General features: G+C 33.9%; 2 protein-coding genes and 1 pseudogene across 2 annotated transcripts; all 3 read right to left on the bottom strand.

The window, feature by feature from the left end:
• Nucleotides 1-8,637: 8,637 nt before the first annotated feature.
• On the bottom strand, nucleotides 8,638-9,018 carry LOC132751334 (protein GVQW3-like). The gene has a single exon (XM_060741496.1). It carries the CDS (start codon nucleotides 9,016-9,018, stop codon nucleotides 8,638-8,640), a length of 381 nt encoding a protein of 126 aa, XP_060597479.1.
• A 2,401-nt stretch (nucleotides 9,019-11,419) lies between these two features.
• LOC132751333 (uncharacterized) lies at nucleotides 11,420-12,774 on the bottom strand (annotated as a pseudogene).
• A 5,227-nt stretch (nucleotides 12,775-18,001) lies between these two features.
• LOC132751337 (olfactory receptor 8B3-like) lies at nucleotides 18,002-20,370 on the bottom strand. Its single transcript, XM_060741498.1, has one exon. The coding sequence runs from the start codon at nucleotides 19,836-19,838 to the stop codon at nucleotides 18,693-18,695; it is 1,146 nt and encodes a 381-aa protein (XP_060597481.1). The 5' UTR covers nucleotides 19,839-20,370; the 3' UTR covers nucleotides 18,002-18,692.
• Between the last annotated feature and the right edge of the window lie 7,197 nt (nucleotides 20,371-27,567).

Here is a 27,567-nt window from a genome sequence, read left to right as displayed (position 1 = left end):
ATATTGAAGGGGATCAAACTTCATATTATAAGAACTGTACCACGTGTAACTTCGGCCACGTGACCGCCACCCCGACCCAACGTAATTCATCAGTGACTCGAAACATGATAACTACAGAACATTGGGATTCTTTTTCATCTGATTTTGACGTGCCTTAAATCAAAAAACCATTTTGGGCCTCAATTTTTTCGCATTTTTGGTTGGGATAATTTGGGTCACAATTATTTTCTGGAAAGTTTGAATATGGGTATCCCGGGAGTATTTTTGATAGTCGCAAAAATAGAAATAAATCGTGTAGAAGATTATTAAAAGGCCTAAATGAAAATGTAAATGTTTCTTGAAAGATTGATTTCTAGCTCAAATAGACAAATAATCACTTTGGTTCCGACAACCCAAATATAATAAAACCCATGTTTCTTCAATTATCCTAGAAAAAAAAATAGGATGTGTAAACCAAAATAAAACAAAAAAGCAACAACAGTATAAAATTATATCAATTTCTTAAAGAAGATAATTATGGTATTTTGTATTATTTATTGATAATTGAAAAAAAAAATTGTGTCTGAACCGTATATTTTTGATACAGGTGCATTCACCGTCGACGAATTTGTTGAAGGACTGTTTCGTTTAGGACGGAAAGTCCGCACTGTTGCTAGTATTACATACAAGGCCAAGTAAATAACGTTACTCATAATGTTAAGTAAAAATTAAAATATAAAAAATGTGGGCTTCAAGTGAAATTGTAAATAAAACAAATGGGGATTCCTGCACAATGATCATCGAAAACATACAATGTCGGATGAACAAATACATGAATTATTAACTTTGTGTTAAAACAATGCAGTGTCAAAGCAAATATATGGAACTCCGAAGTAGTAAACGATACAATACATGTACTATTTTAGGATGACCAAATGAAGCACTGGAAAACTGTATATTTCAGCAGTACTTTCTTTTAGACAAAAGCCACATATATGATAGGTGTAACCAACATATAAAAACAATATATACCGAAACATAGCTATATATAGGGTGTGACCAAAATTGTTGCTCTAAATTTTGTGACCTGCGTGTATTAAAATCTGTCATAGTCACTGAGACAGATGGCTTAATTTAGTCTGTGAATCCGAAGAGTTCGGAAGCATTTTGATTGCAAATAGAAACGAATACTTGTAAATGGATTTTTTGAAGTTGTGATGCTTTTTAGCAACCTGGTAAATTACTGTAGGGTCTGGCTAGGTAAGGAGCATTTGTCTTAAGGTACATATTTTAGGTCAGCGTCTTGCATTACAGCTTCACGCGTGTTTTGGTCTTGAAGGGAACGCATGAACAGACTAAACATGCAGTACTCCATTGAACAAATTCCTCACAATTGCAAATGAAAAAATGTTGCTTAACAGGCAAATGTGTTACGTTTTACTCATTGAACTGCAACAAAGTTTGTTTGGCTGCTAGTACCTAACCAGAATCCCTGCAGTGGATCACAATGAGTTTACACATTTTATCAACAATGTGAAGACACATGCGGGAAAATTGCCACTGAGCGTCAAGTGTATCTCTTTTGCAAACTGTGCGGCCATGATCTTGCCCTTAATGGCAAACAGCTGTAAAGTCGAGGTCCACCTTACCAATTCCTATCACTCTGGGGGTATCATTCAGTTAAGCCTCGCGTTTGTGAATTTGGAAACGATCCATTGTAGGTCCATATAGAAAGCATGTGAGGATAGGCACCAACAGTTACCGAAACTTTGCTGTGCATCTCCAAGTGCTTCTGCATAGTCCCCCATTTTAGTCGAAACTCATAATTATACCCCCGCACAACGAAGTTGCAGGGGGGGGTATTCTGGAATTAGCTTGTCAGTCCGGGCGTCTCCTCGTCCGACCGTCCGTCGGTTTTTCCTTGTCCGCCCAATAACTTAAGATTCCTTTGACCCACAGTCTTCATGTTTGGTAGTTAGATTGGTCAGGAAGAGTAGATGATTCATATTGATTTTGAGGTCACTGGGTCAAGGTCACAGGGGCCTTGACTTCAAAAAGCTTGTCCGCCAAATAACTTAAGATTCCTATGGCTTATAGTCTTCATATTTTGCATGGTGGTTAGTCATGATAAGATGACCCCTCTTGATTTTGAGGTCACTGGGTCAAAGGGCCTGGACTAAAAAAGCTTGTCCACCAAATTTCTTAAGATTCCTTCGACCCACAGTCTTCATATTTGGCATGGAGGTTAGTCATGATGAGTAGATGACCCCTATTGATTTTGAGGTCACTGGGTCAAAGGTCACAGGGCCTTGACTTAAAAAAGCATGTCCGCCAAATGACTTAGGATTCCTTTGATCCATAGTCTTCAAATTTGGCATGGGGGTTGGCAATGATGAGTAAATGACCCCTATTGATTTTGAGGTCACTGAGTCCAAGGTCACAGGGGCCTTGACTTCAAAAAACTTGTCCACCAAATAACTTTAGATTCCTTTAGATTGACCCATAGTCTTCAAATTTAGTATCGAGGTTAGTCATGATAAGAAGATGACTCCTATTGATTTTGAGGTCAAGGTCACAGGGGCCTTGACTGAAAAAAGCTTGTCCGCCCAATAACTTAAGATTCTTTTGACCCACAGTTTTCATATTTGGCATGGAGGTTAATAATGAAATAATGCACGGAAGGGCACCTGTGGTCTTCCTCTGCCAGTAAAGCTGGAACTTCGCCGAATGACCTATATTGTGTCGGTGTGACGTAAGACCAAAACAAACATCATGAGTGAAGATTCTCTCTTTTAATGTTAACGTATCGTCGAAAATAGCTTTTCATATTAGCAATAACATCTTTAAAAATTGTTCAGGCCTGTTGAACAGTTTTTGGACTTTTACTTTATTCAATATTTGAATCGCCACATCCGTTTGACTTAACTCTGATGTCTAATTCTCTCACTTTTAAATGAAATTCTCTCTCTCTCTCCTCTTTCTTTTTCAAACTGCCTTTCCATTTCTTTTTCCAACTGCATTTCTTCCCTTTCTTTTTCTAACTGCATTTTCTCTAGTTCAAATTTAAGTTGAAATTCAAGCTCTTTTAACCTTATCTCAGAATGTGTTTCAACAATACGAGAAAGTGCATCTTCTCCAAAAATATCTTCATTAACAAAATAACGAATCAGAAGATTTTTAATTTCTTGTTTACGCAAAGAAGATTTAATTTATGATAAATTATACTTTTTTGCAAGATCGAGCAAATCAGTTTTCTTAGCCAAATCTAATACCTCCTGAGAAGGTTCAGCTACAAACTTCTAATTCAAAGAACATGACTGCTTGCTGCTGGTTTTAAACTTAAAAGTGGTGTGTTTCAAAAATTTCAGAATTGAAAGACACACTTAATAGAACAACTATAATTTTAACTCAGATGAGTAAATACGGCAATTATTAAATGTATAATAAACGGTAATAATTTCCAATAATGTAGCCAAAAAGAAATATTCAATCCCGGACGAGTCCCCAATTTCTGTAACGAGAAAGAAAAGCCAGCAAAAAACTTGTAACAATAACATATTTATTACAGAAAAAATATTAAAGAAAAATTAAATAACAATTTATGTTAACAAATACCTGAAGTCCAAATAAAAATATAAATCTCAAAGGTCGTATCTGATCCTGGAATGATCCCTTTTTGAATAGCACAGTTAAGTTAAATCCAAGAACACTTTAGAATAAATTCCCACAATAAAATCCACAAGAATACTTTAAACTATTTTAAAATCCAAGCTCCAATAAATTACTTAATATCCAAGTTGAATAATACTCCAAATGTATTGATGACTTAAAAGTAACTGATGACTTAAAAGGTAAAAGGAATGAAAAATGTCCCTTTATATATATTAAGCTAAGAACATTCCAGATAAGTCTTCCATGTTCTACAGTAATCATAATCTAGCAACTTCAACAATAAAGAATAATCTGGAAATTTCTATCTTAGATATAATGCATTAATCAAAATCTAGAATTTTCTACAACAGTTTCTGATGAAGACTAGTAAAGATTTTTTAAAAAATATGTGTTGTTTTGGTGTATTTTAACTGATCTACAACAGTTAAGAAAGTTCTTGTTAAATCTTATTTACACACATTTAGTTATATGTTCTAAAAATAGAACAATGATAATATTGGAAATACCAACTTGTTAGAGATAAACTTTATACATGTAATATGTTGCATACATAACAATATTTATATAATAATAAATACACGTTACATGTAGGCCTTAAGGCATACAAACTTTTACAAGTAAAATTTCATGTGGGTCAAAATGGGGTGTTGCACGTAATAAATTTGAAGTTTTAAATTAAAACACAATTGTCAAAAGTTACTCGATAATTTATAACGAATAAAATAGAACCCTAAAGAAGAAATAAAATTTAGACAAATGCTAGATGGTAAATATTTTGCATGAAGCATTGTGTAGTGAACCTCTAGCAAGATTGTTCAAATTATAGCCCTGGGGGTCAAAATTGGCTCCGCCCCGGGGCTCATTGATTTTCGCTATGTACATATAGTAAAAGAATTTAAAAATCTTATTGTCTGAATTTACAAGGCTTAGAGCTTTGATATTTGTATATTATATAATCTATAGGTCTTCTACCAAAATTGCTTAAACTATGCCCCTAGTGTTAAAATTGTCCTGAACCAGAGGCGATAGTTATTCTTATATATATAGTAAAAATTCTCTGAATTGACAAAGGCTACAGGTTTAATATTTGGCATGAGACTTTGCGCAGTGAACCTCTACCAAGATTGTTCAAATTATAGCCCTTGGGTCAAAATTGGTCCCGCCCGGGGCCCGGGTCATTGATTTTCACTTTGTACATATAGTAAAAAATTTAAAAATCTCTTGTCTGAACGTACAAGCCATAGAGCTTTGATGTTTGCTATATAATATCATCTATAGGTCCTCTACCAAAGTTTTTCAAATTTTTCCCCTGGTGTCAAAATTGGCCCTGCCCGGGGGCATTGATTCTCATTATGTACACAGTAAAAACAGAAACTAAAATTTTTTTTTTAATTTGAGACAGCTACAGCTTAGATATTTGACATGAAATGTTGTGGACCTGTATCAAGATTGTTTTGAGACAGTGACCTTCTTCTTTGTCCTTTGATGTACAGAAATGAAATTGTGATCATGTGCACATTTTTAGTTGTAAAATTAAACTTTGATATCAGGTGACCTAGATTTTGATGATGTGACCTTCTTTCTTGCCCTTTGATGTACAGCTATGAAATTTGAACCATGTGCACAGATTAAGATGTAAAGTGAACTTTGATATCAGCTGATCTAGATTGTGTCTTACTGTGTTGTCCTTTGATGTACAGTCATAAAATTTAGGCTGTGTGAAATATGACCTTCACCACCAAATTCACTAGACTCAACTAAAATTAACAGAGACATAAATGATTATTGGTTTATACAGAATTTTTATACGCCCATTTAAAAAACCGGTAATATTATAGTTTCCATCCTGGCAGGCGACTGGGTGGTCGGCGTCCAATTTGTGTCCAGAGCATGTCTCCTACACGCATTGAGGAATTTTAATGAAACTTCATAGAAATGTTTACCATTAAGAAGAGGAGTGTCGTGCACAGGTACCAGGTATCTAGGTCAAGGTCACAATGGCCTTAAATGTCAGAATGGTTTCCACTGATTATCTTTAAAAGTATTCATAACAAAGAGATCATTGAAAAACCCTTGTCCGAAGCAAAACTTCTTCATGCATACAGGGATTTCAATATAACTTGGCACAAATGTTCACCATGGTAAGGCTGAGTGTCGCGAGCAACATTTAGGTCCCTGCGGCCGAGGTCAAGGTCACTATTAGAAATTTCAGATAAAAATATGAAAATGTATATTTATACCATTCAGTCATTTTTTGAGGGATGGATAGCAAATGGTCGTTATCATGACTACGGGTGTGAAACATGTAACTTAGGTTAATATATGCAAGGTCAAGGTCACTAAAGGTGATAAACTATAGAAATTTTGTTCAGAACGTACGTCCTACGCATATTGTGGGAGTCTAATGAAACTGTATAGAAATGTTCAACACATGAGAGGCAGTGTCATGTGCATAAACCAGGTCTGTAGGTCATAGTCAAGATCATACTTAAAGGTCATTGAAAAATGCTTGTCAGGAGCAGAACTTCTTCATTCATAGCGGGATTTTATTATAACTTGGCACAAATGTTCACCATCGTAAGGCTTGTCACATGCAATATTTAGGTCCCTGCGGCCAAGGTCAATGTCACACAGGGGTTAAAGTTCAGATAAAAATGTGTGTCCCGACCATCTAGTCAATTGTTGAGGGATTAAAAAATTGTCAATATCATTACTTCGGGTGCGAAGCATGTAATTTAGGTTAATATATGAAAGGTCAAGGTCACTAAAGATGGTAAAATATAGAGATTTTGTTCAGAGCATATCTCCTACACATATGGAGGGATACTAAAAAAAAATTCAGTGAAACGTTCAGCACTATGAGAGGCTGTGTCATGCGCGTGTCAGGTGTCTAGGTCAAAGGTCAAGGTCACACTTAGAGCTCATTGAATATCGCTTGCCCGGAGCAGAACTTCTAAATGCATAGAGTGATAAAACTTGGCACAAATGTTTACCATGGTGATGCGGAGTGTCGTGTGCAAAATTTAGGCCCCTGAGGCTAATGCAAAGGTCACACATAGGGGTCAAAGTTCTGATAAAAATATTTGCAAGGTCAAGGTCACTAGAGATGATAAAATATCTGGATATTGCCCAGAGCATATCCTCTATATGCATATCTATAATGCCCACATCCCTGACGAAAGCTTTTGTGACGGGCGTATTTTGCGACAATGTTGCCCTTGATTAAAGTTTGATTGTGTAGAAAGCTGAAAGCTGATATGCACACTTTCGAATTGAATGATAATTCATAAAAAATTTCATGTGAATTTTAGCGAGAACCCCACATAATAGCGTCAAAAGGTGATGATCCTATTTTCGAGAAATATACTATTACACTTATAACAATATGTGACCATACTTTTTCTCTGATGCAGCTTGGGGCGTCCGTGGCCGAGTGGTTTAGGTCGTTGACTTCAAATCACTTGCCCCCTCACCGCTGTGGGTTCGAATCCCGACAGGAACTTTGGATTCTTTCATGTGAGGAAGCTATCCAGCTAGCTTACGTTACGTCGGTGGTTCTACTCAGGTGCCCGTTTGTGCCTGAAATAATGACAGAAGGGCACCTGAGGTCTTCCTCCACCAGTAAAGCTGGAAAGTCGCGATATGACCTATACTGTGTCGATGTGACGTAAAAGCCAAAACAAACAAAGGCTATAGGCTAGATGGCATGAATTATTGTGAAGTGGACATCTATTAAGACTGTTCACATTATAGCCCTTGGGTCAATATTAGCCTCGCCCAAGGGGTTCAAAGGATTTCCTTATATGTATTTAAAGTAAAAACTTAAGAAATATCTTCTTCTCCGAATTGACAAAGGCTAGAGGTTAGATATTATGCATGAAACATTGTTAAGTGGACCGCTACCAAGATTGTTCCAATTATAGCCCTGGGGTAAAAATTGGCCCAACCCCGGTTGGGGTCATAGGTTTCCCTTACATGTATATAATAAAAAGTTTTGAAAAAAAATCTTATTTGAATTGACAAAGACTAGAGGTAAGATATTTGGTATTCAACATTTGTTCAGTGGACCTGTACAAGGATCGTTCAAATTAAAACTGTTTATTCAAAATTTGCCCTGGCTCGGGGTCATGATTTTTAAGATATTCATATAGCAAAAGGAATTCATCTCGTATTGGAATGTATTTTATACATGTGTAAATGTATGTATAAAAAATTCAATAGCTGTGAGTAAGTCTAGAGGTCATGACCTCTTGCAAAAGAAATGTTTGCTTTTAAGAGATATTCATCATTAACCCTAGCAAGACAGATGTGAGCTTTGTAGACAGTATGAGCACATTATAAAGACAATATGATTCCCACCAAGTATATCAATAGAGAACAAAACATCCCTAAAAAAGTCCAACACGACAAAATTGAAATTGTTTATGTGTTTTATGTTTTTAGAAATTGGCAATGCTTAATATAAAAGAAACAATTAAGAAAAATAACCGTATCTGCAATTTTGCATCATTGCCTTAGTAACTTAACATTAGGCACAAGTCATCTGCACATTGTCATTTATTTGATATGTTTAAAGGGATACTCAGACAATTAAATGACAAAAATATTAAAATGATCGTATTAACTCAAATCACGCTAAAATGACATTTTTTAAAATCCCAGCATGAATTTCTGTATTAAATTCTATATATTTTGGGTTTGGAGCGTAAATATATCTATATACGAGGGGTGTTCGGGAAGTTTAAGGACTTTTGCTGTAGTTTGATAAATAATAGGAATTGAAAAACAAGAAAAACACCATAAAATATTTAATTCTTTTACAGCCAGCTGTAAAAAATACAATGAAATACAATAAATAAATTACAAATAAAACAAAACATACACCGAAGCATACCCGGAGCACGCTAACGTCACGTCAGTGCTAAATAGGTTAACGTCAAATTACCCCGATCGTCATATCGACTCACTTCTCGATGTAATCTCCATTCACAGCGATACATTATCTATGCCTCTTGACCCATTGTCGTACGTGTCCACGTACCAGATGTTGTCGAATGACGAAACTATTCTCTTGGTTTCAATTTGTAATTCCCACCCGGAATCAAAGCGTCGACCACGCAGCTGTGCTTTGATTTCCTTGTCTTTTACTCCAGTTTTCACCACCGAAGGTCGACCGCATCGCTTGTCATCCTCTCTTGACTCTCTTCCGTTTCGGAACATGTCGTGCCATCTAAATACTAGCGATCTACAGCATTTCTTTGTTGTACGAGATGCTTGAATCATTTTATACGTCTCCGTTGGTGTCTTTTCTATTCCTACACAAAACTTGATGATTGCCCTGACTTCAACGTCGCCTATTGACGTCATTTTTCTCTTGATTTGTCTAAGCACCAGTGATGTTAAAACCGTTGTTATTCAAACAATTGTAACGATTTACGAGTAGAATTTTCAGGAAATGACGTTGACGTTGCATTTAACGCTCGTGCTTTTTCGTGACGTTATCCATTGTAATTTAGTAAAATTATTATCAATTAAATATATCGGTACCATTAACTTAAATACGATAAAATCGGAGTGCTCCGGGTATGCGTTATGCGGTTCCTATAGAAACAAGTTTCGTGCGGTATTTGTCTATTCTTGTCAGTGAGCGTTATACTACATATTGAGCACATATTTAAATTACATTTTGTGAAATATGGATAAAAACGCACAATTAAGGAAAAAATACAGCAAAAGTCCTTAAACTTCCCGAACACCCCTCGTATGTTGAATGAAATTAAGAAGTCGACAGAATCACCGAGTAGTTTTAAAGCAAGTTATGTGACTTGAAAAAGCTGGCAGTTACAAGAACAGATATTGTGGACAATGTTACTAAGTCATTTATTTGACATGTTCTGTAACGTTCCCAAGTCCACTATGACAACTATTGTAAAAGCTTTACGCTCTAACCTGACCCACGGGGTCAGGTTAGAAAACCATCATTCAATACTTTATAATGAGAAAAGATTTGTTCCTGTGACTGCCTAGTGTATTCATTCTGGGGACATTTACAAAATAATGTATGAAAAATTCAAAACAAAGAAATTAAAATTTTGCCTGTGTCTCCCTTAAAATATGACACTGACCGCCACATTCACTAGACACTGTTGCATTATAGCAGAGTTCAAATGTAAAGAAACAAAAAATAAATTTACTTCTGTTATATTTATGCCTTTGCATAGCATTTTTTACACAAATGCAATCTTGTTAAATTGTGTAACTGTAAAGGCAATAATAATAGATCATGTAAATATTGGCAATATCAATTTAAGAGAAGTAGGGGAGGCATGTAACAGTAAACAGAACAAAAGAGAACAATTAAGTTCATTCCGTAACAAGAGAGTAAGGCCGCTATTCCATTGGTACGTGATCAGTGGACAGCGTCCGTTATCCGTGTCCGGTGTAGTCAGTGAGTATTATTCCATAGGTACGTTATTTTCAATATACTTTTAATTATAGTATAGCGAACAGAGGATAATTTTTTGTAGAATATGACATAATTTCATTCTTATACCGAAACCAGTTGTAACATCAAAGAATTATGTAAAAAGAAAAAGGAAAAACATTGAATACCAGTTAGGTTTTGGAATAACATATCTTTAGCAACCGAAGACCAGATGTTGTTTTTTTAATCTGTCATTGGTGCATCATAAACTTAAGGGTTGTCCAACTCTATTTTTGGTGAGCTTTTTAGTATTTTCTTTCGAAATCGATGAAGTATTTAATTTCGTTCGAGGCATTTTGTCGTGCCAAGACCTGTCCATGACTGTCCGCGTCCGTAAAAAATCGTTCATCCTGCGAAACGTCGCGGATTCCGTTGTGGAAGCGGATTGTAAACGGACAAAAGGAATATAGACTCAACGTATTCCTTGATTAGCGAATCGGTAGCGGATGACGGACGCGGACCACTGATCACGTATAAATGGAAAAGCGGCCTAAGGGCTCTATTAAGTAATAGTTATAGAATATATACGAGGACTTTACCGTCTTGTAACATCGCATGGGGCGACAACAAGGGTCAATCATAGGAAATTAATCGAGACGAAACGTCGAGATTAATTTTCATGATTGACCCTTTTGTCGCCCCATGCGCTGATACCAGCCGGTGACGTCCGAGTATTTATTCTGTAACTGTTTTATCGCATGACCATCACGACTTTTTCCTTCTCTCATAATATTTGCTTTATTTAAACATATAAATATTTTAAGAAATACCCACAGAAATACACCCATTAGATGCCGTTGAAGGAACTGGACATAAATAACCAGTTCACGAGGTAAGTTGATGCATTTTTTCTAAATGCGAAATAATAATCATCTTTCCAGCTCATTTTCAAAATATAATCAAGAAATATTGTCGATAAGTATCCCGGTGTATATTTCAGAGGTATATCTTGTACGCGTATTTTTTTTTAAATCTAACGACAATGTAGTGATTTATACTTAACTATTATCGCATGACCGCCACAACTTTCCTTTGAAGATCGGCGTTCTCTAAATTTCAGTATTGGAAAACTTTGGGGTGCTCTAAATGAGGTATCAGTACGCTTTGGGGTGCTCTAAATGAGGTATCAGTACACTTTCTCGCGCATGCCCAGTTTATTATTTTATTTCAAATAATAAAGTGAGCATACCTGAAAAAAAAAACAAAAAAAACCCCGAAAACATTGAAATAACTAATTTTTATTTATCAAATTTACAAATCATGTCTATCTTTTTTTTTTCTTCTTCAAAACTTAAAAATACAGTTATTATAAACATGTTGTCCTCCCCCGAACAAATTTCCGGGTTTCAAAGCGGTTGATTGGTTGTTTTTGGATTCGTCATCACTTGCGTGTGTTGCGTCATGTAGAAGCGTTTCTGTTGATGGTTTATTCAACGTTTCGCTTTTGACCTGTTCCGTTGATTTCCATTCTGGCGGATTTAATTTATTGGAAATGTCTACCAACATTTCATTACTGGGTTTATTATAACGTCGGACACCAGCCACGGATCGATGGCCTGTTCGTTTCATGATTTCTTGTTCGGGTACATCCTTCTGATAAAGACTTGTTGCGCAAGTCTTTTTTCCGGAGTGATTAGTATAAACACCTTCAAGTCCCGCGAGCTGACATATTTCTTTCATAAAACCTTTAAGTTTATTCACGCCTACAACTTGATTTGAAAAACGCACTTCTCCTGGCTTCTGGGAATGAATTGGTCTCTTATAAAACGCTCCATCTTCAACGGATTTCAAATATTGGTCATAGTAATCCACTATGTTTTGCCGATTGTTGTAGTGTTTTATAACTTTAGGTTCAATACGGCGGTGTTTCAGGCCACCGTTATACGTTTTAAGAGTTCTTTCCTGTATAAACTATAAACTTTTCATTAGAATCTGAACCTATTTCAAACTGATCAGTTTCCAAATTCCTGTGTTCATCATATCCCCTTAAACCGAAGAGTTTACAGTTATAGAAGAAAACAGTGTGCTGTAAAGAAAGAGCGTCTTTATTACCAAATACTCCCTTTTCCCAAATAACTTTTTCTTCGTCTTCTAAAATGGGCTGAGCTTCCCGTCTTTTGCCGACGACGCCTTCTTTCGTTAGAAATTTCATCTGTGCATCAAGTACACTCCTAAACCTTGCATAATCAGGATTTTTCTCGTCCAAAAAGTTCATGCCAGATATTCCACAATCTCGCAGCTTTCTAAGAAGGCCACATACTAAATGGTAGAGGGACTCGGATGGAAAGTAATCGCCATTCTGCTTCCTGACCTCGACGACAAATCTGAAACAATGATCATTTTTTTAATTTTTAGCTTTAAACAATGCCTATGTTTAACAGGAGATACTGACCGAAGAGCCAGTCAGTGAATCACAATCGGAACGTCCTCGGCTATTATCTATAATAACATCGGAAACAATACTGATTGAAAGTAGTTCTACCACGTGGTTTTTAATGTAAACAGAAACAGTGTGTGTTATGTAAAACGAATGTATATTTTGACATCCAAAGGAAAATAATGTTTCGGTACAATTATGATTGAAAATATGTCTAACAACACTTTTTAATTAAACAATCCCCACTGATGTACAATTTTAATCAAATGCTACTAGATGTCATTTAGTACTTTCCGTGTCTACAACCCTATTAATAAATAATAAAATAATGTATTGTTTGCTTTTGTATCTATGAGTTCACTTATATTAGCGGACTTTTACTTGATATAATCGAAATAAACTTTTCAACTACTCCCAACATAAAATTACGATATATCTCTGAAATATAAACTAGAGGATTTTCTAGATTATATTTTGAAATCGAGGTAGAAATTAATATTTAACACTGAGAAAGATTCATGAACTTACCTCGACAAATGGATATTTATGTCCAATTCCTCCAACACTGGTATTCCTGGCTTCGTTTTTCTCCACGCCTCAAATGTATTGTAATCCCATTGCGTGTTACGGTCCGTGTTCTTTGACCTTGAACCAGCGCATCAAGGTCAGAGTCGGACACGCTTTCTCCAAAACGTTCTCTTTTTTCATTAATGAAGGGTTTCTCTTCCTGCTTAAAATCCTGGTCAAAGTCAATCAATTGGAAGTTGCCGAAATAGTTCGATTGTACATCATTTTCAAAAGTATCCATTTGACTACTTTTCAGTAGGCCTATGTCATTAAAAACACCACTACACTCAATTTCACTTAATGTCTGTGAAAGTAACAAATCATCCTGTGTAACGTTTTCACTATTAAACGTAGTGCTTATTTCAAACAAGTCCAAAGCCTGCGATAAAACAAAATCATCATTATCTAACTCCATATTTGTTCCACGACGGGCAAACTGAAAATGCCAAGAATTTGGCGCTGAATAAGGTAAACTGCTAGGGCTTAGCGCAAACGAATGTGATTGGTTCATTTTTCTAGGGGTTCACTATATCTCTGGCAGCGAAGGAGCAGAGGCACCGAATGGGTGTATTTCTATGTGTATCTCTAAAATTATCATTTGTTTAAATCATGCGATAATACGAGAGAGCGAAAATCTCTAAAAAAAAGTTGTGGCGGTCATGCGATAAAACAGTTACAGAATATTAACGAGGACTTCACCGGCTGGTATCAGCGCATGGGGCGACAAAAAGGGTCAATCATGGAAATTAATCTCGACGTTCCGTCTCGATTAATTTCCTATGATTGACCCTTGTTGTCGCCCCATGCGCTGATACCAGCCGGTAAAGTCCTCGTTAATATTCTATAACTATTACTTAATAATAACGCTAGAATATTATGTTCATATACGTGTAGTGATTTACTGAATGGGTTACTGGTCAGAATCTCCTGTAAAACGAAGGCATTGTTTAATGTAAAAAAAAGAATAATTTGACCATTGTGTCAGATTTGTCCTCGAGGTCAGGATGCAGAAAATGGCGATTACTTTCCTTTCCACTGGAGTCAACATCTTTATAATAACTGCATTTTTAGATTTTATAAACAAAATCGAGATGATATATAAATATTTTTTTTAAAAAGTCTGTAAACTGTGTAAAGTATTGTTTTTCTCTTTTTCAGGTATGCTCATTTTATAATTTGAAATAAAATAATAAACTGGGCATGCGCGAGAAAGTGTACTGATACCTCATTTAGAGCACCCCAAAGCGTACTGAAACTTCATTTAGAGCACCCAAAGTTTTCCAATACTGAAATTTAGAGAACGCCGATCTTCAAAGGAAAGTTGTGGCGGTCATGCGATAAACAAAAGAAAATGACAAAAGAGGCCCCTTAGTAGAGAACAGGCCCCATGTAAATGGCACGTGCAATTGCCAAAAATATATTAATGGAAATGTTAGATAGATATGATGCATTTTTACAAAAGTAGATCTGTAAAAAACTATTGAATGCTTCTATGGAAGAAATTATTATATCTTGACACAAACATGTTAATAGTGAGGTTGGTCTTTCACGGCGAGATAGAAATAATTTAAGAACAGCAGATTACGTAAAACAAGTTATGAGACTGAAAATATGTTCTTAAAGTTATAGATCAGCATTAGCTTAATTTAGATGTGATGTAGCTCCCATTAGACTGGAGCGGTATACTCTGATAAGACTTAATTAAGAAATAAATATATGTGAGTTAAAAAGAAACACTTGCTAATTAATTCAAGAACTTTAATGACATTTAGTTAAACATGGGTTGTTCTTACCGAGATCGCTATGAGCATTTGAAGTTCTTTCTAAACAAGGTAAGCAGCGGTTAATATAAATAAGCGTGGAAAAGAAAGGTAACTCTTAAGCACATATTGGAAGTACTCGCAGTATGGGCTGAGAAGTTATCTCCATTTCAGTATGACTGTAGTCTTACAATTCTGAACAGATTGTACAGGCAACTTTATAATTTCATGTTATAAAATTTGTAATAGAAATGTTGTATATGTTCCTATGTATCGGTGAGACTTCAATAAAGATTATATAATAATTATTATATAGTTTAATAATTGCTATTTAATTGCTTTTGTGCTTAATCATATTTTATTGCTATATACATGTATATACAATACAGATACAAAATTCATATGTATTTTAAACAGCAAAAGCAAACGGGTTGGGCCCAAGTTCTTACAACATTAGCGGTCGGCCCTCCCCGGTAGATAATGAAACGAAAAAACTATATTCAATACTTTAATTGCTGTCTGGAAGCGGAGGAATTTAGTCAGAAATACTGAAAATAATGCGTAGGCGCCCTTTCCTATAATAAAAGTTAGTATATAAATTCCCAATGATGTACAGTAATATCCGAATTATTGTTAACGGGTAGACATTGTGCACTTTCGATTTCTACAACCATTATGATAAGTATGTGTTTACCTTTATATCTATAAATTTACTTTATTGAGGTGGATTTATACTCGAAATATTGGAATAGACTTAGTTAACAACTCCCAGCAATACATTACTATTAGTTTACATGTCTAAGTTAGATTCTTACTTTTTTGATGTTCTTATCCGAAGTTTGACGGAAAGGGACGAGAAGAGAGTGTGATCATAGCTTAGTGCAGTGCGTCATTCAATAATGAAAACTCCTACCTCGAAAAACCGTACATTTTGTCTTATATTAAGCATGTCTGAAATATGTAGAATATTTCGGGGTTGTTACGGGGTTGAAACGTGTCATATAAAATTAAAATGTAGATGTATTATAGTAAAAAGGAAAGTGTATTTTTTCAAGAACAACTAATGCAAAAACTCGTGTGCAAATTCAAACATGTCTATATAACCATAATGACAGAGATAATTTCTGTTCGTTAATGACACAAATACAATGAACGGTTAATCATGTCTGGAATTTTGGCAACGAAAAGCCCTCCATAGAAGAATTCTATTGGACATGTATATCATTTGTTTATCATTTTCCTTTATGTAGAAGTTTTTGTCTCTTGAATGCTTGCATGTTATACTTTAGGAATTAAAATGTTTACTAAATGACGCATGGCTCCACCCAAAGGCAGAACACCACACAGGCATATCCGTACTAAACACAGTGATGGAACCCCATATGGATCTAAAATTTGAGCATCGGTAAATTTATATGTGAATTTCTGCTGATCCAGATGTTCGCTATACCTCGATATGTGTAAGAGAAAATAGGTAACTCATAGACTTAGTTTTTAATTTTTTAAACATTTATGTAAAATTCAAATCGTTTTCTTTTTTTTAAAAGAAAATCGATATGTGATTCTACCCTCCTGACTTTCTTATATACTTATCAATTTTTGCTCGGATTTTTATGCAGCCTTCATCGAGATATTCGTTCCGTCTCCGGTTCTGTTGTGCCCATAATACGCATTGTGTATGAAGAAAAATGACGCTAAACGGATTCACAAAATCTTGCCACCAAAGGATGCCTTACAATCAAACAAACCCTTATTGAAACATTTATTGAGATCGGTCTTGAAACAAAGGAATTTCCGTTTAAAATTCAAACTGAGCTCCATATGTGCTGAAGAGATCCATAGGTGCATAATATGAGAATCATCAACATAATAACGGATCACTTCCATAAAACAATCAATTTCATATTATTTTGTGTATCATTCTGTAATAAAAACTAATATTCGTTATAGACGCATTATTCCAAGTCGAGCTTGAATAAAATTATCAAAAAAAAAGATAAAATACATTTAGCATACTAAAAGCATTGATTACAGCTGTTTGGATGTCAGTGGTGACTTTTTCAAACGTACACATAAGGGAGCTTCTATAAAGCCACTTATGCCGTTAACAGTTAAAATGAGGTTTGAGTCAGTTAAAAGGCCATTATTACTTGTTTCATTAAAATTATTTCAAATTATTCAACCCCTTTGTACAATACACATGTACTAGTATTTGGCATGGATCGTTGTCGCCATAGTGTACCTTTATTGTATAAAATATTATTTGAATACCATTTACTAAAATCAAACTAAAACGGAAACAGAATATCGACTAGTATAACACGCTACTTCTATTCAGCTCCCCTATGTCACTACATGTATAAATTACTACAAATAAAAGTTATCGGTGTTAATTAGGTACACACAAACGATTATGTTACAATAACAGTTTGCTTCCAAAATTATAAATAGAGTTAAGTCCTCGATAATTCATTTACCATTGTCATACATATAATATTTCTTAAAAAAAAAAAGATTAAGCCATTTCATTGTTGCTATTTGGTTCAGTTGTTTTTCAGGACGGTACACATTTATCATATCCAGTTATTCGTCACTTTTAAAAATTTTTAGTAGTACGCCATTATTATGCGAGTAAAACAATTTTTTCCCTTCAAACTGTCAAAACATGTACTATATGCTTAATCTTTGTAAAACCTAAAAATTCTTACAATAAATTTATATGAATTAACTAATAAAAACAAGACACGAAAGAATATGACTTATTATTCGCTAGCTTTTATCCACATTACTAACAGATATAAATTACTAAAAAAAAGTTTGGTGTTATTATACACACAACGAGAAAAACAGTTTTTCCCCAGCTATTTCATTTGCAACGTCAGTTTACCGCTTTTAAACGGAAATAAATTGATGGGTTTTTATTTTTTATCTACTCGGTATTTTAAGATTTTTCCTATTTATTTGTATTGCTAACACCAGATAGTTAGTCTATTGAAGTAGTGATAGTTAATTACCAAACACACGTGCTAATGTACTTTCAGCCAAAGCTGAGGAACTTAAATTGTCTCTTAAATTGTCCCTTTAGATTGGCTATTCAATCACTAGGCAGGTTTTGTAGATGGTAATCTATATCACCTATGGATCTCTTCCTGTATTAATAACTGAGAAATTTTATTGCATAGTTATACAATTAAGAAATATCATGCACATTTTATGTGTGTAAATTATGAAGCCCTTTGTACATGCAGAATTTGAGATATATCAAACATGCCGGTTTAGATTAACCAGTAATAAAAGAGACATAACTCAGACAAAAGAAACTAGCCAAGTATGGTATGTATGTGTCTGAATTATGAAGCCATTGGTTCGGGTAAATTCATCTTGTAGAGTTGATGTCTTTCTAGTATCGCATTGTTTTTGTTATCCTGACAAACAATTTAACTATTTTCCCGTTTCACAGCCATGAAGCAGACAAAATAAATGAATTATAAACATAGAAATATATTTATTCTATAATTATACTTGAACTTTTCATATTGATACTTCACTGTTACCAAATATATGCGCACATCTTCAAATAAAATATCACACACAAGATAACTACACATCACAATCATAAACCTGGAATGTAACACATGATCAAATCAATCGGATCGCTATTTTGACATTTGTATATTACATTTACAAAATTGGGAAAAAATACAATTTTTAAAATTTCCATATAGGAGGCATATAGGAGATTCAAAGCATTCTTTTACACCATTTCGTTTTACAAATTGTAATACAATGTATGTATTTCTAAAGTTAGCTTACTAGTTAGATGATACTATTATTCAAAAGCATATAAAACGATTTAGCAACGTAGGCAATGTCTAAATAATTTCAGACAACGGTTCCTAAAATACCTATCCATTTTTGTGTATAAAAATGGATTAATGATACTATGAATGAAATATGAACGAAAAGCAACAGAGAAGAAGAAAAATTGGGTGGGCGAAAGTTTTGTTTGGTCTACCCATGAAAGCGACATGTAACATAGATACGTTACTATAAACACAACAGTCACTACAAATAATAGTTTGATCTTGCTGGGAATGCTTTGTGAACATGCATGACAACCATGTGTTACAGAATTAGACTGTTCCCCACCGTATAATTTTAACTCGGCCATTTTTATCGTACCATGCTTACATTCACGAATTTTCATAACTGTCCTAACAGCGTGGCCGATACGGGCATACAGTATTATCATGATAATGCTTATACTTGTTTGTGTTGCGCACAGCAGGATGCGGTAAATATATCTAAGCGGGTTAGACTCATAGTAAGGTTCAGTTTCACACAGGTAAACATTGATTTCAGACCCATTAATGCCTGTCATCGTTGATTGTGTAATTCCGCACAAAAATGCTGCAGGTAATGACGTCAATAACGCTAGAAATTGCATCAGTATACATAGTCTGGCAGCAAAACTGAACGAGTATTTCTGTAGCTTAGCGAAGAAAATTGGATGACATGTCATAATGTAGCGGTCTGCTGCAATAAGAGTCAAACAATATGATGCCGACGAGGCAGCAAACACGTTGAAAAAACATTTTGTTTTACACAATTCTCTTTCTGTAAACTTGAAATAACTCACATGTTTCATCATCTCTGCTGGTATCAATGTCAAACATGTTATAAAGTCAATAAATGCCAGAGTCAATACATAATATCGAAATTTCTTGTCCTTAAATTGTTTCCCAAACCCATAAACAATAAAAACTAGTAAATTGCCAATAATTCCAATGATACCAAAAAATCCGAGGATGACCGTAAACGGAAGTAATGCTTCTGCATACCTAGCGTTCAGCTGGTTCAGTGTTTCTGCAGTAGGTGTTTCGTTATAGCTGCTAATGTTTGTATCTTCAAGGCTTATGATTTTTATATTGTTCAAACGTTGATCTATTTTCATATTGGTACCATTTGCGCCACTGATATAATCATGTAATACACTCATGTTTGTAGTTTAACAGCTCAAATAGTTTTATTCTTCAGTAAATCTCCTTAACAAATACACTGAATTTGTAAAACCGTGTGGACAATTTGTTGTCACTGGCATATACTTCTGAACTGATTAAATTATTTTATAATCTGGATTTAACGTACATCACACAATCCGTGATAGAAACACTAACAAATGTGTAATAGATTAGCACACGGAAAGCTAATCTTATTTCGTAAAGTATTGTCCATAAGGAATGGTGTGGGAATGTTTTACGAATTGATTTATTTCTTACAATATTGCACAGCGGGAAGAGCTAATCATTATAAGAAATACAAGTATAATCCATTAATATTTCCATACATGCTATAATATATAACTTAATTGTGTGTCGCTCGCATTCTTGAATATTATACTTATTGAGATTGTATCACTTTAGATTATCCCCGATGTAATGCTGTATGTCTTTCTATACAGTTTCTGATTGAATTGTTCTTCAATTCGTTGATTATTCTGCGCATTAAAAAACAATAAGGCAATTGGCTCTGGACCCGACAACATTGACCTGAAATGAGAAAGAAGAAAATCGTTTACAAAAAGAATAATAAATATGCAGGACATGTATTAAATAGGCAGGTTAATGTTTATATAATAAACAAAAAAGATAGATGTATATCAAATCCTTTTTTCTTTATTTCGATTTTAAAGAAACAACTGAAATGTGTTTGTAGAATTGAAAATATATCCCTACTTTATCCGCTTTATATAAAAAACTAGAACAGACAGAGTTTTGTGTAAAGAAAAAAATAACAAATTTGTTGGCAATGATTGAATTTAAGAAAAATTACTAAATCGTGAAACTTATAGCTATTTTGTATCAAAGAGAAATATATATGTTTATTTATTTATAAAAAAATTGAGAAGCTTTTCCTTTTTTAATTTCTTTATGAACACTATTCACTGTCTCTAATGTCACTAATCAATGCCTAAGGAGATCGACGACCTGGTGGTTTAGGTGTCTGTATAGGGATCGTGGGTTCGAGCCCTATTCTTCACGACCTATTTTCTTCAAGATACAGTGGAAAATTATTAAAACAAAGATTATATACTTAATTTCAAATAAATTCAAATTATGCAACTCATGTCGGTTTAGTTTGTTTGTTTGTTTGTTTTCTTTCTTTTATTTATTTCTTCGCCATTGTTACAAAAACTTTGTTTGGATTTTCTCTAGAAATTTATTTCATATTTTTGCATAAACATTGCAAACGCTGGTAAATCAACGAACAAAATCAATCACTTAAGACCGCACCGATGTTGCACGGTTTTTAATATGCGTGCCTCAATGGTGCCATATAACTGCAATAACGGTAGATTCATTCTCAAAACATAACTGTCAACCGACATATCACTAGCACAGGGTAACGCATGACAAAGTGGATTCTTTATTCGAAAAAAAAACAACAGATAACGATACTCGGAATTACCGAGTTAGACGTATATTTTTATGCAAGAAAATGGTTAATACATATTATTTTCGTGCACTTACATCTGCAGAACCCTCAAACTTTTTTATACCTCATCCCGCGTTCTCGGGCTTTAAGAGCGTCCTTATATTTTTTGCAGATGTAAATGCACGAAAAAGGTGCATTAACCTTTTAGTATGACCTGATTGACGATTCGTATTCCTCCAAACAGAATTTTGATACATATTTTTATGACTATATTGAATAAGCATTTGCTGTTAATGTGACTTTTATATTCTTTGTATCTATATGTTTGTAAGTAGCTCGTATCATTTTATTCCTTACTTTTTTCAGGTCAATTCGAAAGTTAAATATTTTATTGGCAAAAACATACACATGATCATTACCAAAAAACATGTAATGCAAAATACAGTATGAACAAATCATAGCTTAATAAAAATAACAAATACGTGAAATTGATAAGGGGTAAACCTATTGTATTACATATAAGACATGTAAGCTTTTTATCCATTACATGTTTAGATGGATTCTTTCTTTTGAACATAAAACTTCCTTAGTTTTCTTTGGGTAAAATTATCAATAAAATACCCGATAAAAATCATCACGATTACAATATACCAAACGCGCTTTAATCCATTCTCCTAATCTGTATATTGTTTTGTTTTTTTTTGTTTTGTTTTTTTCAAAATATACATTATTTTTAACAAGTTATAGTTTGGCACCTTTTTACGTAAAACAGTGACCGTAGACAACTAAAACAACACAAACATGTATAACATAACATGCTGGAATACAAGTTAGGATAGTATTTCTGCAGACAGGACATCTATTTTACGGAAAAGTTTGTCTCGTTAATGAACGCCCTTATTTGACAAAAAAAAATTCCTAACAATAATTTGGCATTGTGTGACTTTGCCCTTATAATAATTTCATATGGATGACATACGTAACAATTCTCGCAGTTGCCTGAGATAATTACAAAAAACTTTTCTTTGATTCAATCGTTTCGCACAATTATTTAGAGCAATGTTTTTCGTGTCTGTGATCATTATCCCCCGCCGATGGAATCGGGAGTGGGATATAGTTTTGGCGTTGTCCGTCCGTCCTTCCGTCCGTCCGAATTTCGTTTCCGGACTAGTTCTCTGCAACTTCTGGCTGGAATTCAACGAAACTTTATGGGAATCATCAATATCAAGAGGAGATGCGCATATCGTTGGCTTGTTCCGGTCAGACCCTTTAACTCAGAGTTATGGCCCTTGATTAGTTATGTAGTATGCATATAGAGTAAAAATCGTTTCCGCACTACTTCTCTGCAACTACTGGCTGGAATTCAACTAAACTTTATGGGAACCTTCAATACCAAGAGGAGATGCGCATATCGTCGGCTTGTTCCAGTGAGACACTTTAACTCAGAGTTATGGCCCTTGATTAGTTATGCAATATCCATATAGAAAAATATTTGTTTCCTCGCTACTTCTCTGCTACTACTGGCTGGAATTCAATGAAACTTTATGGGATACTAAGAGGAGATGCGCATATCGTCGGCTTGTTCCGGTCAGACACTTTAACTTAGAGTTATGGCCCTTGATTAGTTATGCAGTATGCATGTAGAGTAAAAATCGTTTCCGCGCTACTTCTCTGCAACTACTGGATGGAATTCAACGAAACTTTATGGGAATCTTTAATACCAAGAGGAGATGCGCATATCGTTGCCTTTTTCCTGTCAGACACTTTTACTAAGAGAAATGGCCCTTGATTAGTTATGCAGTATGCATATAGAGAAAAAATTGTTTCCGCGCTACTTCTCTGCAACTACTGGCTGGAATTCAACGAAACTTTATGGGAACCTTCAATACCAAGAGGAGATGCGTATATCGTCGGCTTGTTCCGGTCAGACACTTTAACTCAGAGTTATGGCCCTTGATTAGTTATGCAGTATGCATATAGAGCAAAAATCGTTACCGCGCTACTTCTCTGCAACTACTGGCTGGAATTCAATGAAACTTTATGGGAACCTTCAATACCAAGAGAAGATGCGCATATCATTGCCTTGTTGGGGTCAGACACTTTAACACAGAGTATGGCCTTTGATTAGTTATGCAGTATGCATACAGAAAAATATTTGTTTCCTCGCTACTTCTCTGCAACTACTGGCTGGAATTCAATGAAACTTTATTGGAAACTTCAATACTAGGAGGAGATGTGCATATTGTCGCCTTGTTCGGGTCAGACATTTTAACTTAGAATTATGGCCCTTGATAACTTATGCAGTATACAACTAGAGCAATAATCGTTTCCCTGCTACTTCTCTGTAACTACTGGCTGGAATTCAATGAAACTTTATTTGATACTAAAAGGAGATGTGCATATAGTCGCCTTGTTCCGGTCAGATACTTATAACTCAGATTTATGGCCCTTGATTAGTTATGCAGTATGCATACATCTCATTGGCATTTCCAGATATTACTATTTAACACAGAGTTATGGCTCTGTTATTGCCCTGACTATTTATCAAGTTCAAAGAATATTACTGTTTATGCCATGATTAATATATAAATAAAGCCGTATGTCTTCAGTTGTTGTGTTAGTAATAACCAGTACTCGGCGGTGGATATAAATTCAACGAATTTGCTTGTTTAACTAATCATCAATAACAAAAATTAGAACAAACAAACTTAATTATTTACATGTGAATTTTATTCAATGCGCGAAGTAAGAAAATTACAAAATATAAACTGTACGTCTTGTCAGAATTCTCATTTCTGTTCATTTCGATAAAACAGTAATAGTTTATCGTATGGGGTTGTAAAGCAGAATTATTATGGCCTGGGTTGCATTTCGATTTTTTGGTTAACAAAGAGTTATTTTCAATAAAGAAAAACCCTTGATGGCAGGCTTTACTATTACATATCTGAATCCATTACCATTGATATATCAGATATCGCTGCTTGAGTGATCACTAATCAATCATAAATGTCATATAATGGTTATTATTACAAATTTGGAGGAGAAGTAGAACAATGACAGCTTGTTTTGTATACTCCAGACATATATATAACATAATTAGTATGTATATAGTGTATATAAAGTATTGCCAATATATGTCATTGTCGATAACAGAAACATCTTTATTGAACAACGCCATTTTCATCACTAGTGTAAATCAGATTGATTTTTATAATAAGCAGAGTAGTTTAAGCTGAAAAACAAACTTGGTTTTCAACTGAAAATATATTTACATTTACAAAAAGAACCTTCAGTCTCGATGTTGCATTTAGCCGAACTTAAACGAAAATATCAATGTCTCAATAAAAGCTAATCATTTACGTTTGTTTCAATTTGTTTGGGTTTTACATTGTTTGGTTTACATTAAAATTATTTTAAAATCTTCTCTGAATATTGTACAGTAACATCGAACTTAAAGCTGTAAAGCCTGAAATATAATGCACGGAAGTGAACCTGAGGTATTTCTCCACAAGTAAGGCTTAAAAGTCGCCATATGACCAACACAGTGTAGGTCATACTTGAAATATATATAGATATGGTAATAATTAATTTAAGTGGAGAATAACAGTTATGAAAATTCTTTAATACAGAGATTTTATCCCAATTATATGTTTTGATAATCTAACTTTCATTATTTCAGTAATCCCACGGAATAACATTAAGCTTACATAGTAACATTTACTACTGCGGACATATTTCTCTTAATTTACCAGAACAGCCAAGGCCAACAACCGTATAACAAAATAGCATATAATTTTGTCTATGTAATTTATTTTTTGGCAACAAGTTTAAAAATATTGCTAGTGTCGATAGATTGTTAGCTGTTATCAGTTTTACGTTACATAAGGTTACATAAGCAGTTATACCTAAAACGTTATAACTACAATTTGATTTTTACAAATAGGAGGTTATTGACAACATGTCATGAAATGATATACAAATGTGTTTGTCAAATCTTATTTTGCAGTATCATTCTATATGATGGCTTAAACTTTTCTCAAAAACAAGTTATATTTCAAATTCGTTCGTTCGCAACACAAAATACCTCGAACTGATTCAAAACAAATGTGTACTTTTATTGTCCATTCGGCAATTATCAAGTAAACAACACAATCACGTTCAAGATTTTAAAGTTTGAGACGCAATATACTTGATCGAACCAGGAGAACATGATAGATAGAACATACTTAACTACAACAAGTGTTCTATTCCTAGCTTATAAATGATTTTAACAGAAAAAAACATACAACAAACCTAAAAAATGAAATTATACAGTATTGAGCATTAATTAAAACAAATTATTTTAACGCTAATAAAACAAAATTTAAAAAAAACACACGCAATTATTTCTGCAGGAAACTTACAGAATGACAGACAATATATACAGTAAATCTATATGTTACAAAGATGATATATAGCACAAAAAGTGCATTTAATTGACAAGTCATTCAGTCCGACATTTACTATTTTTGTATTTTATTACACAGATTTAGTTATATACTGGGTGAAGGTGAAAATTTAATGTATTATGTTTTTTTTTCTTTAAACGAAACATTTATTCTTGTTTTTGTATTCAATTTTCGCTTTCCAATACAAGTTCAAGATAAATATCTGTTTGATTTCTATAAGACCAAAACGTAATAATTAGTCATTTATACTAACAGCCAAGTTCAATAAAGGGGTTTGAAGAATTGATTTTCAAAAATATGTCCCTTTCTTTTGCTTTTTATACTCCCGTCCTTATATTCAGAATGCATTATACTATACAAGACTTGAACAAACATTCTAAAGGACAGACATTCTATTGACTGAATGCTCACAACCGGACTGCATTAATGTAACACACGTGTTTTGCAATCTGTTTGACTATGGAACGAGCAAAACCTAGCTTTTATTCTTTTACACAAATTTCCTATAATTTTTGACTGCTTCAACAGTTTTTATCTAAAACGATTAAAAACTTTTTTTTAATTCCGCTTTTAAATGATACGCAAGATAAACATTTTAAGTCAAACATAACGATATACTCCCAGGTAAGAAAACAAAACTCATTATTCGAAACATCAAACTTTATTGTTATCATCAAAAGTTTGTATATCGGTCTGAATCAAACAACCCATTGCGTTTCTTGCTCATTCATTATTATCTATAGTTGTGCATTACATAGACAGTCTTTTCCAGTCGCTCCTTTGATTTTTAAGATGTCATTTAAATATCATTATATGCGACTTTGATATGTTATCCATTACGGTTTGTAAACTGAGTAAAAATATATTATCTGCTAGTAAATAATAATACCTACTGAACGGAATTAGCATAGCATTCTGCTCAAAATCTTTCATGTCTGGAATCATCATTTTATTATCATATGCATTACTGATAATAGCGGGGTTATCAGCAACATCAGTGGCCGTCTTTACATCCAATACATCCAATTACAATAATTTAAAGATTGCATGTCACACTACATTTCGATGTTACATTATATACAGAGGAAGTCGTAATATGAACTTGTATTAAACCGATTTATGGATTAATTGATTTCCCTTTAATCGAAATCAATAAAGAATATTCTTTATAATTAAAACAATCATTTCTCTGACACATTGATAGGAAAGCAATATACTATTCTTCAAATGACAAAGTCTTTACAAACAAACCTATATATTAATTAGTAGTGATATACTTTGTTTGCCTACAAGAAGGGCTTGATCAGTGTGATTTTATCATATGACTATAAAACATATGTCATTGATTTATACTATTATCAATATTATAGTTGTTGTTATTTTATAATTGACAGTGACATCGGAATAACACAAATACTATGTATATTTATATTTGAATAGTAAAATAAGAGACACACATATTTATGTCAGCAAACAGTGTTTTATGATTATTTTTCATCTAGTATATTTTGAACAAACAAAAATCATGTAAAGCTTTCAGTGTGTAAGTTATTTCAATAAGACTGCAGCGGTATTTATGTACATTGAACATGGTATAACAACCCTATATAACCTTGAGAGTTTAACAGATGTTTATTCTGAATAAAGAAAGTAAATGTCGTGCCAAAGTGCATAAGTATCAATTGTTTTCTGTTAACTGTGTTGAATGTATAATAACAATGTACAACTCCACATTGTTGTTTACTACATAGGAAAACCTACCTTAATCTGTCATTAATATGATTTTCCAGTAAAATGTCATTCGTAGTAAATACAAATAGAATAGTTAAAATTTACCTTATCTTT

The sequence above is a fragment of the Ruditapes philippinarum genome, unplaced genomic scaffold (genome assembly GCF_026571515.1).
Source record: "Ruditapes philippinarum isolate M1 unplaced genomic scaffold, ASM2657151v2 ctg857_1_1_1_1, whole genome shotgun sequence".
Taxonomy (NCBI): Eukaryota; Metazoa; Mollusca; class Bivalvia; order Venerida; family Veneridae; genus Ruditapes; species Ruditapes philippinarum.
This window is presented reverse-complemented; position numbering and strand designations above follow the sequence as displayed.